The sequence below is a fragment of the Prionailurus viverrinus genome, chromosome D3, assembly GCF_022837055.1.
Source record: "Prionailurus viverrinus isolate Anna chromosome D3, UM_Priviv_1.0, whole genome shotgun sequence".
NCBI lineage: Eukaryota > Metazoa > Chordata > Mammalia > Carnivora > Felidae > Prionailurus > Prionailurus viverrinus.
In genome coordinates this window covers 22,443,229-22,456,039 of record NC_062572.1, presented here as the reverse complement: position 1 = coordinate 22,456,039, position 12,811 = coordinate 22,443,229, and the positions used below count along the sequence as shown (strand labels likewise).

The 12,811-nt window shown below is 42.4% G+C and overlaps 1 protein-coding gene across 9 annotated transcripts in view; it reads right to left on the bottom strand.

Moving 5' to 3' along the window:
* Window positions 1-12,811, bottom strand: part of PRR14L (proline rich 14 like) — a 59,051-nt gene extending 46,240 nt beyond the window's left edge. For 2 of the 9 annotated variants that reach the window (XR_007145797.1, XM_047827622.1), the window contains exons 1-2: window positions 12,608-12,747; window positions 3,854-4,379 (exon numbers count right to left, since the gene is read on the bottom strand). Coding sequence is in view for 5 of the 9 variants with exons in the window: in XM_047827622.1 (XP_047683578.1) it covers window positions 3,854-4,327 (474 nt within the window). In the remaining 4 variants the exon portion in view is untranslated. Of the gene's footprint in view, window positions 1-3,853; window positions 4,380-4,481; window positions 4,527-10,780; window positions 10,904-12,607 lie in introns of all 9 variants that reach the window. The other 7 variants (XM_047827624.1, XM_047827623.1, XM_047827625.1 and 4 more) reach the window with 7 other exon arrangements.

The window sequence follows — 12,811 nt, the reverse complement described above, 5'->3', positions numbered from 1 at the left end:
GTTCCTGGAGGAGGCTGTGTGTATGTGACTACACTGGGAGAGGATTCTTGGAAACTAGCACCTGGTATCTTCTGGACTTTGCGCCATGCTTCCCCTTTGCTGATCGCTTTATATCCTTTCGTTGCAATTAATCTTAGCTACAAATATGACCATGTGCTGAGTCCTGCAAGTTCCTGAGAATCACCAAACCTGGAGGTGGTTTTGGGGAGCCCTGACACACCTGGAAAGCGCTCCATATCAGTACATGGAGATCCTCCTCAACTCCTTATCACAGGTGCATGTACTGCATATATGGACATAAAATACACATGCTACAGTTTATTCAACGTCTCTCCTCTATGTGGACATTTAAGTTGCTTCAAACGTTTTGCAGTAATAAATAATACTCTAAAAAATAACTTTTGGTATATATATTTCTGCAGTTTTGGAGGTGTATATTTGGGGTAGATTCCTAGAAATAAGAGTGCTGGGTCAACAGGTCAGAGCATATACATTCTGGTTAGGTGCAGCCAAATTCCTCTTCTGAAAGGTTGTAATCAGTATGCATTCCCACCAGCAAATATGTGAGAACACTATTCCCTCACAACCTTGCCAACCAGATATGTTTCCACAATTTTTCATCTTCTCTGATAGGTAAAAAGTGGTATTTTGATTGCTTAAATTTGCATTTCTCTAATTATAAGTGAGGTTGACCAACTCTTCATGTGTTTCAGAACACATACATGCATGCACACACACAATGAATCATCTATTCAAGTCTTTCCTTCATTTTTCTATTGGGTTTTCCATTCCTCAATCGACCAAGTTCTTTATACATTAGTAGGGTACCTAGCTGGCTCAGTGAGCAGAGTACGGGACTCTTGATCTTGGGGTTCTAAGTTTGAATCCCACGTGGGTGTAGAGATTAATTAAAAATAAAATCTTGGGGCGCCTGAGTGGCTCAGTCATTTAAGCGTCGACTTTGGCTCAGGTCATGATCATGATCTCACAGCTTGTGAGTTCAAGCCCCATGTCGGGCTCTGTGTTGACAGCTCAGAGTCTGGAGCCTGCTTCAGATTGTCTCCCTCTCTCTCTGCCCCTCCCCTGCTCGCATGAGTGCACGCGCTCTCTCTCTCTCTCAAATATAAATAAACATTAAAAAAAATTGTTTTTAATCTTAAGAGGCACCTGGGTGGCTTACTCGGGTATGCATCTGACTTCGGCTCAGGTCATGATCTCACGGTTTATGGGTTTGCCCCACACTAGACTGTGTTGGTGGTGCAGAGCCTGCTTGGGACTCTCTACCACCACCCCCGCTCCTTCCCCTTCCCCACTTGTGCTCTCTCTCAAAATAAATAAATGAATTTTAAAAAAAGAATAAAAAAATCTTAAAAAGGAAAAAGGAGTTCTTTATATATTAGGTAAGCCCTTTATCTGTGATACATGTTGCAAATATGTTCTCCCAATTCACCAGTTGTGTTCTGTTTGTGGTGTTTTGCCAATCTACCAAGAATTCTTGAGATCCAAGGATGTCTGGTCTCTGCAAACTTTCTCAAACAGTAGTCTGCTTTCCTGAGAGGTCCACAGCATTCATTCAGACTTTCTTTAAAAAAAAAAATTTTTTTTTAATGTTTATTTTTGTGTGAGAGAGAGAGAGAGCGAGCGAGCAGGGGAGGAGCAGAGAGAGAGGGAGACACAGAATCTGAAGCAGGCTCCAGGCTCTAAGCTGTCAGCACAGAGCCCAACATGGCGCTCAAACCCACAAACCGCAAGATCATGACCTGAGCCGAAGTCGGATGCTTAACCAACTGGGCCACCCAGGCGCCCCAACAGTTCTCCAAATTCTTGAAGGCTTCTCTTGATTCTTTTTTTATAGGACATACCCAAGCAACTGGCTTCCAATGTTGTATTTTCAGGTTTTGTCATTAGTGTGAATTCTTTATCAGGAATGCATTCCTGGTTTTCTATACTTCTACACATGAGACATATGACACCAGGCTCAGCATGGGGATGAGGAGATAGGACCCCACTTCAGCCAGTGATGCCAATACTGATAATTCCTTCCTTCCCCTCTGGCCTCCCTAACCCCAGAGGCATCTTGAGGTCATCTGAGTGCTGGGAGGAGAGGGGACTCTAAGTATGATACTCTAGCTACAGGCTAGCTAGCACACAACAGCATACAACTGCTACCTCTCAAGTCCAGGTAATACATTTCTGTTAATATGCTAAATTAAGACCAAACTGGCTTTTCTGGATGGCCATTCCACAAAGTCAATTGTAATGAACTAGCTAAAACCTATAGGTCTTTTGTTTCTCCAAAGACACTTCTGCTTTTTTCCCCCCACTTGTGAAGCTCACTTTTTGGAACAAAGTAGAAAATCTTACATTTATATCTATTAAGTTTCATTTTGGTTTATGTAAATCAAAATTGTATTTATCTCTGGTGGAGCTGGGAAGGAGAAAGGACAGTAATTTTCTTAGATTAGAAGGCACATATGTATACCTATTTTTATTTTACACCAAATATTACATGAAATTTTCAGTAAATTACAAAAAATTTTTACCTTGTTAGACTGAGCCCACCAGATCAAGAAACTTTTAGATACTCAATCTGTTACCTCACTTCTATTTTTAAGGTTAGGACATCATAGCATAAAATCCGATGTTACTTAATTATTGCTACCTGAAAAGATTAATCTGTTCCTAACTTTGGTCAATATATGAAGCCTACTAACAACAATCAATTGCTCTGTAACCTGTGTAAAGAAATGACGTATTTATAAGGTGGGAAATGGAGCCTAGCCCAGAAAACCCAAAGAATATGAATTTATTTGTGGGTCTACAGCAAGGGCTGGCAAACTACAGCCCATGGGCCAGATTCTGTGCTCATAAAAAAGGTTTACTGAAATACAGATACTCATTCATTTTTATATTGTCTATGTCTGCTTTCATGCCACAAGGGCAGAGTTGAGTAGTTTTGACAGAGACCTTATGACCTGCAAAGTCTAAAATATTTACTATACGGCCCCGTACAGAAAAAAAGTTGTCTGAACCCTGGTCTAAGGCACCATCCAGAGGAGAAGTAAATTTTCTAGTGTACTTGACAGGTATAGTCTTACAGGAACCTGGGTTCCTCAGACTATCACAGCTTGCTAATCATTAGTCTTACCTATCTAACCCCTATTACTCTAATTTCACACTTACAGAAAGAAATTTGATCTTGCCTACAGGGAGAAGACATACTGACCAGCCAGTGTGACCATTCCTACCAAGTAATGATTCCCCTTTTCACTGTGAATTAAACAATTGACTTTGTGATTTACACTTTAGTCTCTCATGAAGTAGATTAACATGGGTCAGTCCTTTGGAGACCATCACCTCTAATATACCAAAAAACAAAAGTCAAGTTTCTAGACCTGCAAAGCTAAGCACCAGCTCCTGAAATACGGAGATTCCTCTAGGGTATCCATCCTATGAAGCAGACTCCCTCAGAGATCTCTCTGTGACATGTCACTCCACCCTATTCATGATACTACCAAAACTTAAGGAATGAGTATCCATCATTTCTTAAAATCAAATGCAGAAATATCACATGACTATCACAGAGACTCAACATTCCACATATGATGGCTGCTTCAGAGAAGTGACATTTTTTCTTTAGGTAAGCACTTCCTCCTCTCTTCAAGTGTCTGCTGTGACACAAATGTTTTTAAAAATTATCAAAAGAAAGTTAACATCAAAATCAACATTTTGGAAGTGTTTCCAGAACAAATCATAAGCTACCTGTCAGCATCTGTCCTTTATTATGTGAAGTATTATTCTGGAAAGCTGTCATTAAAACTCAACTCTTCTGAATTTAGATGTCATGTCTTACCTGACTTGGGCTGATCTTTTCTTCAGCAGCTGTGGAATGTTGATGTGGGTCTTCCTTTGCTCCCTCACAGGGGTCTCTTATAATTTCCGCCTGGTCCCCTTGATTTCTGAAGACCTTTAGCTCCATGCTCTTGGTTTTCTCTTTCCTATCCAAGATCCCAGAAGCCACAGAACCTCCTGCTGTGGTGTCCACCAGCCCACACCGCCCAGGCTCACCCCCATGATCCAAGGTGCCAGAAGTTTCTTCACAACAACTTTCTGCACAAGTCCTCTGCAGCTCCAAGGGCACTGCCCTACTCTGACTTATAAGAGAGCTTGAGGCTGCGGGTTTTACATCTGGAATCACACTTGGCTCAGGGTCAGCATGAAGCTCTTTGGAGACACTCACTGGGAGTTCAGAGTATAATTCCTGTACCACGGCAGACATGGAGGAATCAAGTGGAACTGGCTGAGTCTCTACTCCGGATGACAGCATTAGGGCAGATGGAAGATTATGGAGTCAAGTCTTTTACATCAAACGGTTCACCCTGACACAAATCAAAGGAAGGGATAAAAGTTTAAAACCTTGCGGGGTAGAAGAAACTTGTTTCAGCTAAAACTGGCTAAAATAAGGACAAAAAAAATTCTACCTCAAATGCTGGCGACATCTGACACCAAAACATCCTCCTTAAAGGCTGTGAATTAGTAGAAAAATAAATGCCTTAAATCTTTAATAGACATCTACCTAGCCTCAATTCAAATACTGCCTTATAAACAATTCTCGGTGTAAATCTGGAGGGCCAGTGAATGTAGATGAGAATAAGACATGTCTAAGCATCCAAGGACAGACCTCATGTAAAGAAGATAAAGACGATTTTCTACTTGTTTTCAGGGTATGAACCTTGCCTGTTTTGTTCATTGCTACATCCCCACTGCCTGGAAGAGGTGCTTGGCACACAGAAGGTACTCAGTAAATATTTGCTGAATGAATATATACTGCAGGATTCTGAGCAATTTGGTATACTGACTTTTCCTCAAAAGAATTGTGTATGAAAGAAGATATAGAGACAACAGAATTCCATTCCTTTACTGCTTACCAAACTTGAGCTGATCTACCCAGACTGGCACAAGATACCACTAAACCAGCTCTTTAGAAGAATCCTGACTTTTATTCAGCATCTTGAGATTTTCCATGTGCTTTCACAAACACCACTTAGATTCTCCCAACCCTGTGAGCAAAGTCGAGCAGCTATCACCATCCTGTTACAGAGCCTAACATCACACTTATAAGGTAAAAGTGACCTGCCTAAAATATTACAGGATTATCTGGGGAAAGTGGGGGATGCTCAAGGGACTTCCATGGTGTTGGGAATGTTTGACTTCTTGCACTGGGTAGTCGAAACATGGGTTATTTGCTAAAATATGTATATTTGTGTAGTACATCATTAAAATTGTCGACACACACGTGCATGCAGGTGTACACACACACATGCATGCAGGCACACACACACACACATAGCTAAGGAACAGTACACTTGGAACCAGGGTTTCCTGGCTAGTAACTTTTCCATTTTAGTTTACCAAATGTGTGCAGTTTCCACAACAAAACCCACTTTGACCCAACCAAGGTGGAAACTGGTTAACCAAGTAAGATACCACATGCTCTCATTTTTTTTTTTAATTTTTTTTTTCAACGTTTATTTATTTTTGGGACAGAGAGAGACAGAGCATGAACGGGGGAGGGGCAGAGAGAGAGGGAGACACAGAATCGGAAACAGGCTCCAGGCTCTGAGCCATCAGCCCAGAGCCCGACGCGGGGCTCGAACTCACGGACCGCGAGATCGTGACCTGGCTGAAGTCGGACGCTTAACCGACTGCGCCACCCAGGCGCCCCTCACATGCTCTCATTTTTGATGCTCTCCTTAATCCTAACAAAAGGTGAGAAATTTCTAGCAAGAGCTCAGAACAAGGATTCATCTGAGGTATTGGTGGCAAATCCCTTTGGCTAAAAGGCCCATAAGAAATGATATTTCAGAAAGACAACAGATTTCTACTCCTACCACTTTCTAACATCCATCTTTTCCCAAAATACACATATTACATACAAGCAAAACTCACTGCAGGCTACCAGACTGTTTTGAATATCGAACTGTCTCAACTTCTCTCTACGGACCACATTCAGATTTCTGAGCAGGAGGAACTCTCCTATACACCATGTAAATCTTTACAACTCAGTTTCCTTACCCTGTCTCTATTCCTGTCCTGATTTTCCAGGGGAGCCCACACATGTCGCTTACACAAAAGGCACTTGCTCTGCCTCCAGGTCAAGAAGCAACTACCTGGTGGTCCTTGAATATTCCTAGGTATATATAACCCTCCCTCCTTGCACAGAAGGTCCCTCCTGCCCACTGACCCGTGCTATGAAGACTGAAGCTGGGGGCTTAGGTAGGACAGATGATAGGTCCTTTCATTTTGGACCATTTTGTCTTTCCTGGTTTTCCAATCTATGTTCAATAGTTTACTTACATTCCTACACTTTCATCCACTGGGTGTCCTTAATGTTTTGAAGGAATCCTCTCCACAAATCAAAGTAGACAACATTATACTACTAATTTAAATACTGGAAATTACAGGAAATCAGACTGCTGGTCCATCAAGTTTAGATAACACAGGAGGGCTGATGAAAAAACTTGAATCCAAAAAGGCAGCAAAGAGAGATAAACAGTTGTGTCCAGAGTATGGTGAGAATCAAATGAGACTCTTTCATAAATGGTACTGACAAAAACAAATCATTTTTGGACCTCCAACCTTCCCCTTTCTCCTCTAGCTCCTGGATATTTCTAGGGGCACTTAAAAAAATTTTTTTTCAACATTTACTTTTTTTTTTGAGAGACAGAGAGAGACCAGAGCATGAGCAGGGGAGGGGCAGAGAGGGAGTCACAGAATCCAAAGCAGGCTCCAGGCTCTGAACTGTCAGCATACAGCCTGACGCAGGGCTCGAACTCACAGACCACGAGATCGTGACCTGAGCCAAAGTCAGATGTTCAACCGACTGAGTCACCCAGGCACCCCTCTAGGGGCACTTTAGATTCTGGTGTATGTATTGGGGGTTAACAGCTAAAGCAGAATTGCTATTTGATGCTAAAAAAAGAGAGGAGGTGTTCAATTTTCATTTGGTTCAGTTTCTCTTTCCCAACAACAAACACTCCAGGTTTTGACTGTCACAACACATACAGACTGAAGAATAAGTGTAGGAAAGGATACTGTAAAAGAGCAGGTTTGTTGGTGGAGATCAGCTCCATAGGTCTCTCTGCTACCATGTGCTCAAGAGCTCCTTGCCCTTGCCTGCCACTGAGGTGTGAGTGTTCTCAAAAGTTTAATCCTTGACATGCCTCCCATTCCAGGCTTCACTTTTTTGATGACCTCACCTTTTCTTGCAGCCCTTCTGCTATGCCGATGACTCAAAACTGTCACTTTAAGTATAGGTGACCACATGACCCAACAATTCCACTCCTAGGTATACATGCAAAAAAAAGTCCACACCAAAACTAGCACACAAATGTTCACAGCAGCACTATTCACAATAGCCAAAAAGTGGAAATAGCTTTCACGTCCATCAACTGATGAATGGATAAACAAAATGTGGTAAGTCTGTACACCTGGGTATTACTCGGCCATAAAAAGAAATGGAAGTACTGATTTGTGATACAACATGGATGAACCTTGAAAACATTATGATAAGTAAAAGAATCCAGCCACAAAGGACCATATATTACAAGATCCCATATATATGAAATGTCCAAAGTAGGCAAATCTATGGAGTTGGAAAGTAAATTGCTTAGTGAGAGTTGGAAAAACTGGGAGTGACTGCTAATAAAATTTCTTTCAGGGGCAATAAAAATATTCTGAAATTGATTGTAGTGATAGTTACACACCTCTGTGACTATGCTAAAAACCACTAAACTGTACAATTTAAGTTAGTGAATTGTATGATACGCAAATTACATCTAAAAGCTAATTTAAACAAAAAATAAATAAAAATACCTGTCCCCAACCCCATCATCTCTCAAATTCCTAACCTATGTTTCATTTATAAGGATGGCACCCCTCTAGGGGTACCAGGGTGGCTCAGTGGGTTAAATGTCCAACTTTGGCTCATGATTTCAGTTTGTGAGTTCGAGCCCTGCATAAGGCTCTGTGCTGACAGGGCCTGGAGCCTGCTTCAGATTCTGTGTCTCCCTCTCTTTCTGTTCCTCCCCTGCTCATGCTCTGTCTCTCTCTCTCTCTTAAAAATAAACATTTTAAAAGAATTAAAAAAAAAAAAGGGGATGGCAACCCTCCCAAACTTAACATGTCCAAGATAGAACCCATTCAACCCAGTGAATAATCGAGTCTTACTACACACAAACAGCTACGAGAAACAAAGATGAATAAAATGTTCTCAGTAAACTTACATGCTTATTTTTTACACTGTTGCCGTTCTCAGTAATAACACCCCCACTATCCTAGAGCTCACACTTGAACCACCAGACACAACTATATCTGACCTTCCACTTTTGTTCAATTAGCACTTGGAGCCCACAGACTCCACTCCTGCAGTGTCTCCAACAAATAACCACTCCTTTCCATACCCATGGTCCTAATTAAAGACGCACAAATACACACTTACTAATAAACACAGTGTATCATGAAGAGGCAATATTGATAATCACACAGAATGCTCCAAGATATTCTTCAAGGAAAACAATGCTATTATGTTTCCTATGCATGCATCTATACTGTAAACTGGCTTTGGCCAAAACAGAATTTTAAAGCTTTGGTTCCCCCCCACCCCCCTCCAAAAAACCTTCCAATTTACAAAAGCCAAACACCACAATGCCATCATCACTTGAAACTTCTGTTTGGTAGAGATATTATTCTAAAAATTTTCAACCTGTAAAACAACTAAGCACATTGGCTGTTTTACAGGCATTTACAGACTTTCTTTTTCTCCTAGGCCCATCCTGGGTCCTTGAGTTTCTGAGCAGTATCTGCAGTTGAGACACCCAGAAGAGGTGAGTGCCTTGGCTGGAACTCTCAAAGTTGAAGTAATATTTTGATGCAAGCCTAGAGTAGCAGATTAAAATTATTCTCAGCTCACTAGCTTGCATCATCAAACTCTCATTCTAGCCATTTATCAAAATACTGGTAATGTCACAAGACTGCAGAAACAGAAGGACATATTTTAAGAAGACATTCATGTTCTTTAAAATTAAATTTCTAAATACATTGAAACAATTAAAAATGATGGTGTAGAAAATTAACTCTACACAGAAAGTTGCCTGGGACAGTTTATCAAACTAAACATTAGAATTCTCTTATTTTGATAAAATATGCACATAGGAAAACTGAAAGAATATAATCCAAATGTTAACAGTATTACCCTGGGTGACGAGATCACAACTGACTTAAATGTTGTACTTTTTTTTTTTTTTTAAACGGTAAGTTAAAAAAAAATTTTAGGGGTGCCTAGGTGGCTCAGTCAGTTAAGCGTCCAATTTCGGTCCAGGTCATGATCTCACCGTTCCTGGGTTCAAGCCCTTAGTGGGGCTCTATGCTGACAGCTCAGAACCTGGAGCCTGCTTCAGATTCTTTGTCTCCCGCTTTCTCTGCCCCTCCCCTGCTCATGCTCTGTCTCTCCCACTCTCTCAAAAACTAACTAAATAAATATAAACATTACAAAAATGTTTTTTAATTTTAAACATTATTTCCCAAGATCCAAATAGGAATAAAAAATAACTGGTAAATGTATTATCCCTTTATCTTTCCAAACGTCAGCTCTCTGCCTCAACTATAAAAGTTTTCACATTAAAGTGTTAAGTAAACTTGAAGTAAGAGGAAACACTGAGTAACACAGACTTGTAAAATGAAGGCAGGGATTTACAGCTTAATCCTTACTAACAACTTATAACCAACCTACTGGGTGAGGACACTAGGTAATTATCTAGTTTGAGGCAGAAGCAAAAAACAAACCACAGATTCACAAACAACTCATGCCAGCTGCTACTGGCTTGTCATCTTTACTGTGACACAAATGAGAATTCGATTGTTTAAGGAATGGATTTATCCCTGAAAAAAGACCAATAATTATAAGGAGTATGCAGTAACGTTATCCTAATAAAATTAGAAATTCTTTTGTTTTTGAATTGAGAACAATCCTCTCAAAACCTTTCAATGTCAAATGCAATAGTGAAGCCGGGAAGCAGTCTAGTTGTTGGTCTCCAAATTGGGAGACCTGGGTCTCTATCCTGCTAGCTGCACGACCTTGAATGTATCACTTAACTCTCCTGGGCTTGTTTTTCACACGTAAAATGAACAAGTCAAACAAAATAACCTCAAAGGGTCCTGCAGCCCATAAAAATCCCATGAGTCTAAATAACTTTTCTGTTTCACAGATCTACAGATACCAACAATGGTGGTAGAGTTCTGACTAAGCCCCACTGCACGTACTCAGGGCATAAGAGGTAATTTAAAAACACTTTACACACACAAAAAGATGGAACACTTTTTCTTCTTTAGTGGCAGCAGTAGTGTTAATTCCTATCCCACCAAACAACAAAAACACGAAAAAAAAGAAAATAAACTACCAGTGAAAGATTAACCCTGCGGCTCTCAATCTCGTTAGAATACATTTCATAACACTAAAAACCTGACAAAGTGGCCCTTCCACTTTAGTAGTTCAAACACTCCCTAATACAAAAGTTCTGGGAGCACAAAGTTTACAGCAATAAGTGAAACGTAGAAAAAAGAATCAAACAAAGAAAACAACAGAACAGAAAACTGTGTGCCCAATAATCCCGAGTCTGAAGGTCTCCCCTCCCTTTAATTCCAATGTAAAAGGGCTGCTCAAAATGAAGAACAGTTAGTAACACTGGGCGCTGCCACACTCGTGTCAAGGGACAATACTCACAATATCGATCAGTCCCTCAGAAGTTCACAACACTCCTTTCACCTTGAGAAAGGGGCTTTCTTTTCCAAGATTCGGACACTGTAGCCAATGCCTCCATGAGGGCATTCGGAGAAGGGGCCTCTTCTTGAGGGACAGAGAAAGAAGAATCTTTTAACGAGATCTCTAGACAAACAGAAAGTGGGGTAGGGAAGTCTATATACTAAACAGGGCCCAGCTCTACAACATGGAGTGTGCAGGAAATCTCAAAAGCATCAAGCACTGTTTCCTTTTTCCTTCCTTTATTAGCATGCACAAAAAGGATCCCTCTGTCTCCACATGGGGAGTGAAACAGCGAAAATGCTCCTGATTTCTGACAAAGACTTTCTGCATAAAAAATTTTCATTTCTTTTTCAAAGGAAGAGGAGAAGGAAACCATCTGTGCCATTCTAAATACACTGCAGGAAAGAGTCCTCCTCTCAAAGGTAGAGAGTCTTATTTTTCTTGGGAGAGCAAGAGAAAAGAAGTTGGACGCTCCCTCTTTGAGGAGGGGGAGGTGTGCATATAGCAGGAAGCTTTTTAATCACTACAGCAGGTAGGGGGAGTGGGAGAAGACATCGCTAACCAGTCAGGAAGAAGTGATAGCTTCTGTGGACAAAGGGAAGGCTGGCTTTTGGTATCAATTCTCTCTCCTTCTTTCAGTACAGACCTGTTTCCAAAAAGTCTTTTCTCCTGATTATTCTGAGACCCTCTTTGTTAATTTGGGGAGCATGGAAGGATTTAAAGAGAGAAGTGCCTCTTTCTCCAACCCAGGGTGGGGAAAAGTCTCCTTTCCAGTGAGAAAGGATGAGTTAACACCTGTGATGTGGGGGTGGGAACGGAAGGAGGCATGCATGGAAAAATCTGGGTCTCTATAAAAGATACTAGTTTTCTTTAGTAAGAGTAAATAGCAACAATTTACCAAAAGCTTACTATGTACTAAGCGCTTATACAAATTCTCCCTTAGCCCTCAAGACAATGCTTTACAAAGAGGACCCAAATTAGAGATAGGCTAACTGAGACTCCGAAAGGTTAAGCAATTAGCCAAGGTCACAAGGATGGGAAGTGGGAGACAGACTAACAACTACCACATTCCAGACGCCATGCTCTTAACTGTGCAAGGGAAAGCTCATTGCACACCAAGAGACTTCAGGGAAGAGTCTTGTGGACATTACTGGGGGAGGGGAGAAAGACTGATTTCTAATACCATAAATAAATTCAGGGTCTTCATCTTTATATCTAGGGATAGAGGTGAAAAATAAAAGAAGGAAGGTAAGTCTCTCTTCTACAGGAAAGGAAGACCCCCCTCCCTCTAACACTTTTAGGCAACTTGAGTCTCCTTCTTCACCTGGGGAGCGCTGACCAAATCGAGGAAAAGGTCTTGTTCGGGGTTACGTACTACCCCTCCTTATTAAAATAAGTTTAGAATCGCCCTCTCGCACCCCAGGAGCGGGTCTCGCACCGCTGACAAACGCACAGGAGCTGGGGAAGAGCGTACGCCCACGACAAGGGGCGTCGCCCTCCTCGAGAAGTTGGGGGTCCCCCGCCGAATCGAGGTTGAAGAGGAGTATCTTTCCCCCGTCGGAGCCATGACTCGGAGAAGCCGTTTCCCCCTCGCGACGCGGGGCCTGGTCTCCTCCCTCAACCCGGGTCGTTCCGCCGCCCGCAGAGCAGCCTCCGTTCCCTCCGGCGCCCCAAGAGGGAGGGGGGCCCGGGCTCCCCCTCAGCCTGCAACACCCGGCGGAGGGTCCCCTCAGGGTGGTGTGGGGCGGGGCGGCTACGCCCGAAGCCTTCCCGCCCCCGGCCTCTTACCCTGAGGCCTGCTCCGCGGCCCGCGCTCGCCCCGCCAGCCCGGCCTTTGCAGCTGCAGCCCGGTCGCCGCCAAAGCTACCTGAGCCTACCGAGCAGAGAGCCCGGGGCCGCTCCAGCCACCGCCGCCTCTTCGTCTCTATGGTCTTCTTCCTCCTCGCCCCCCCACCCCGCACTTCCTCATCCGGGGCCCGAGCCAGCCATGCG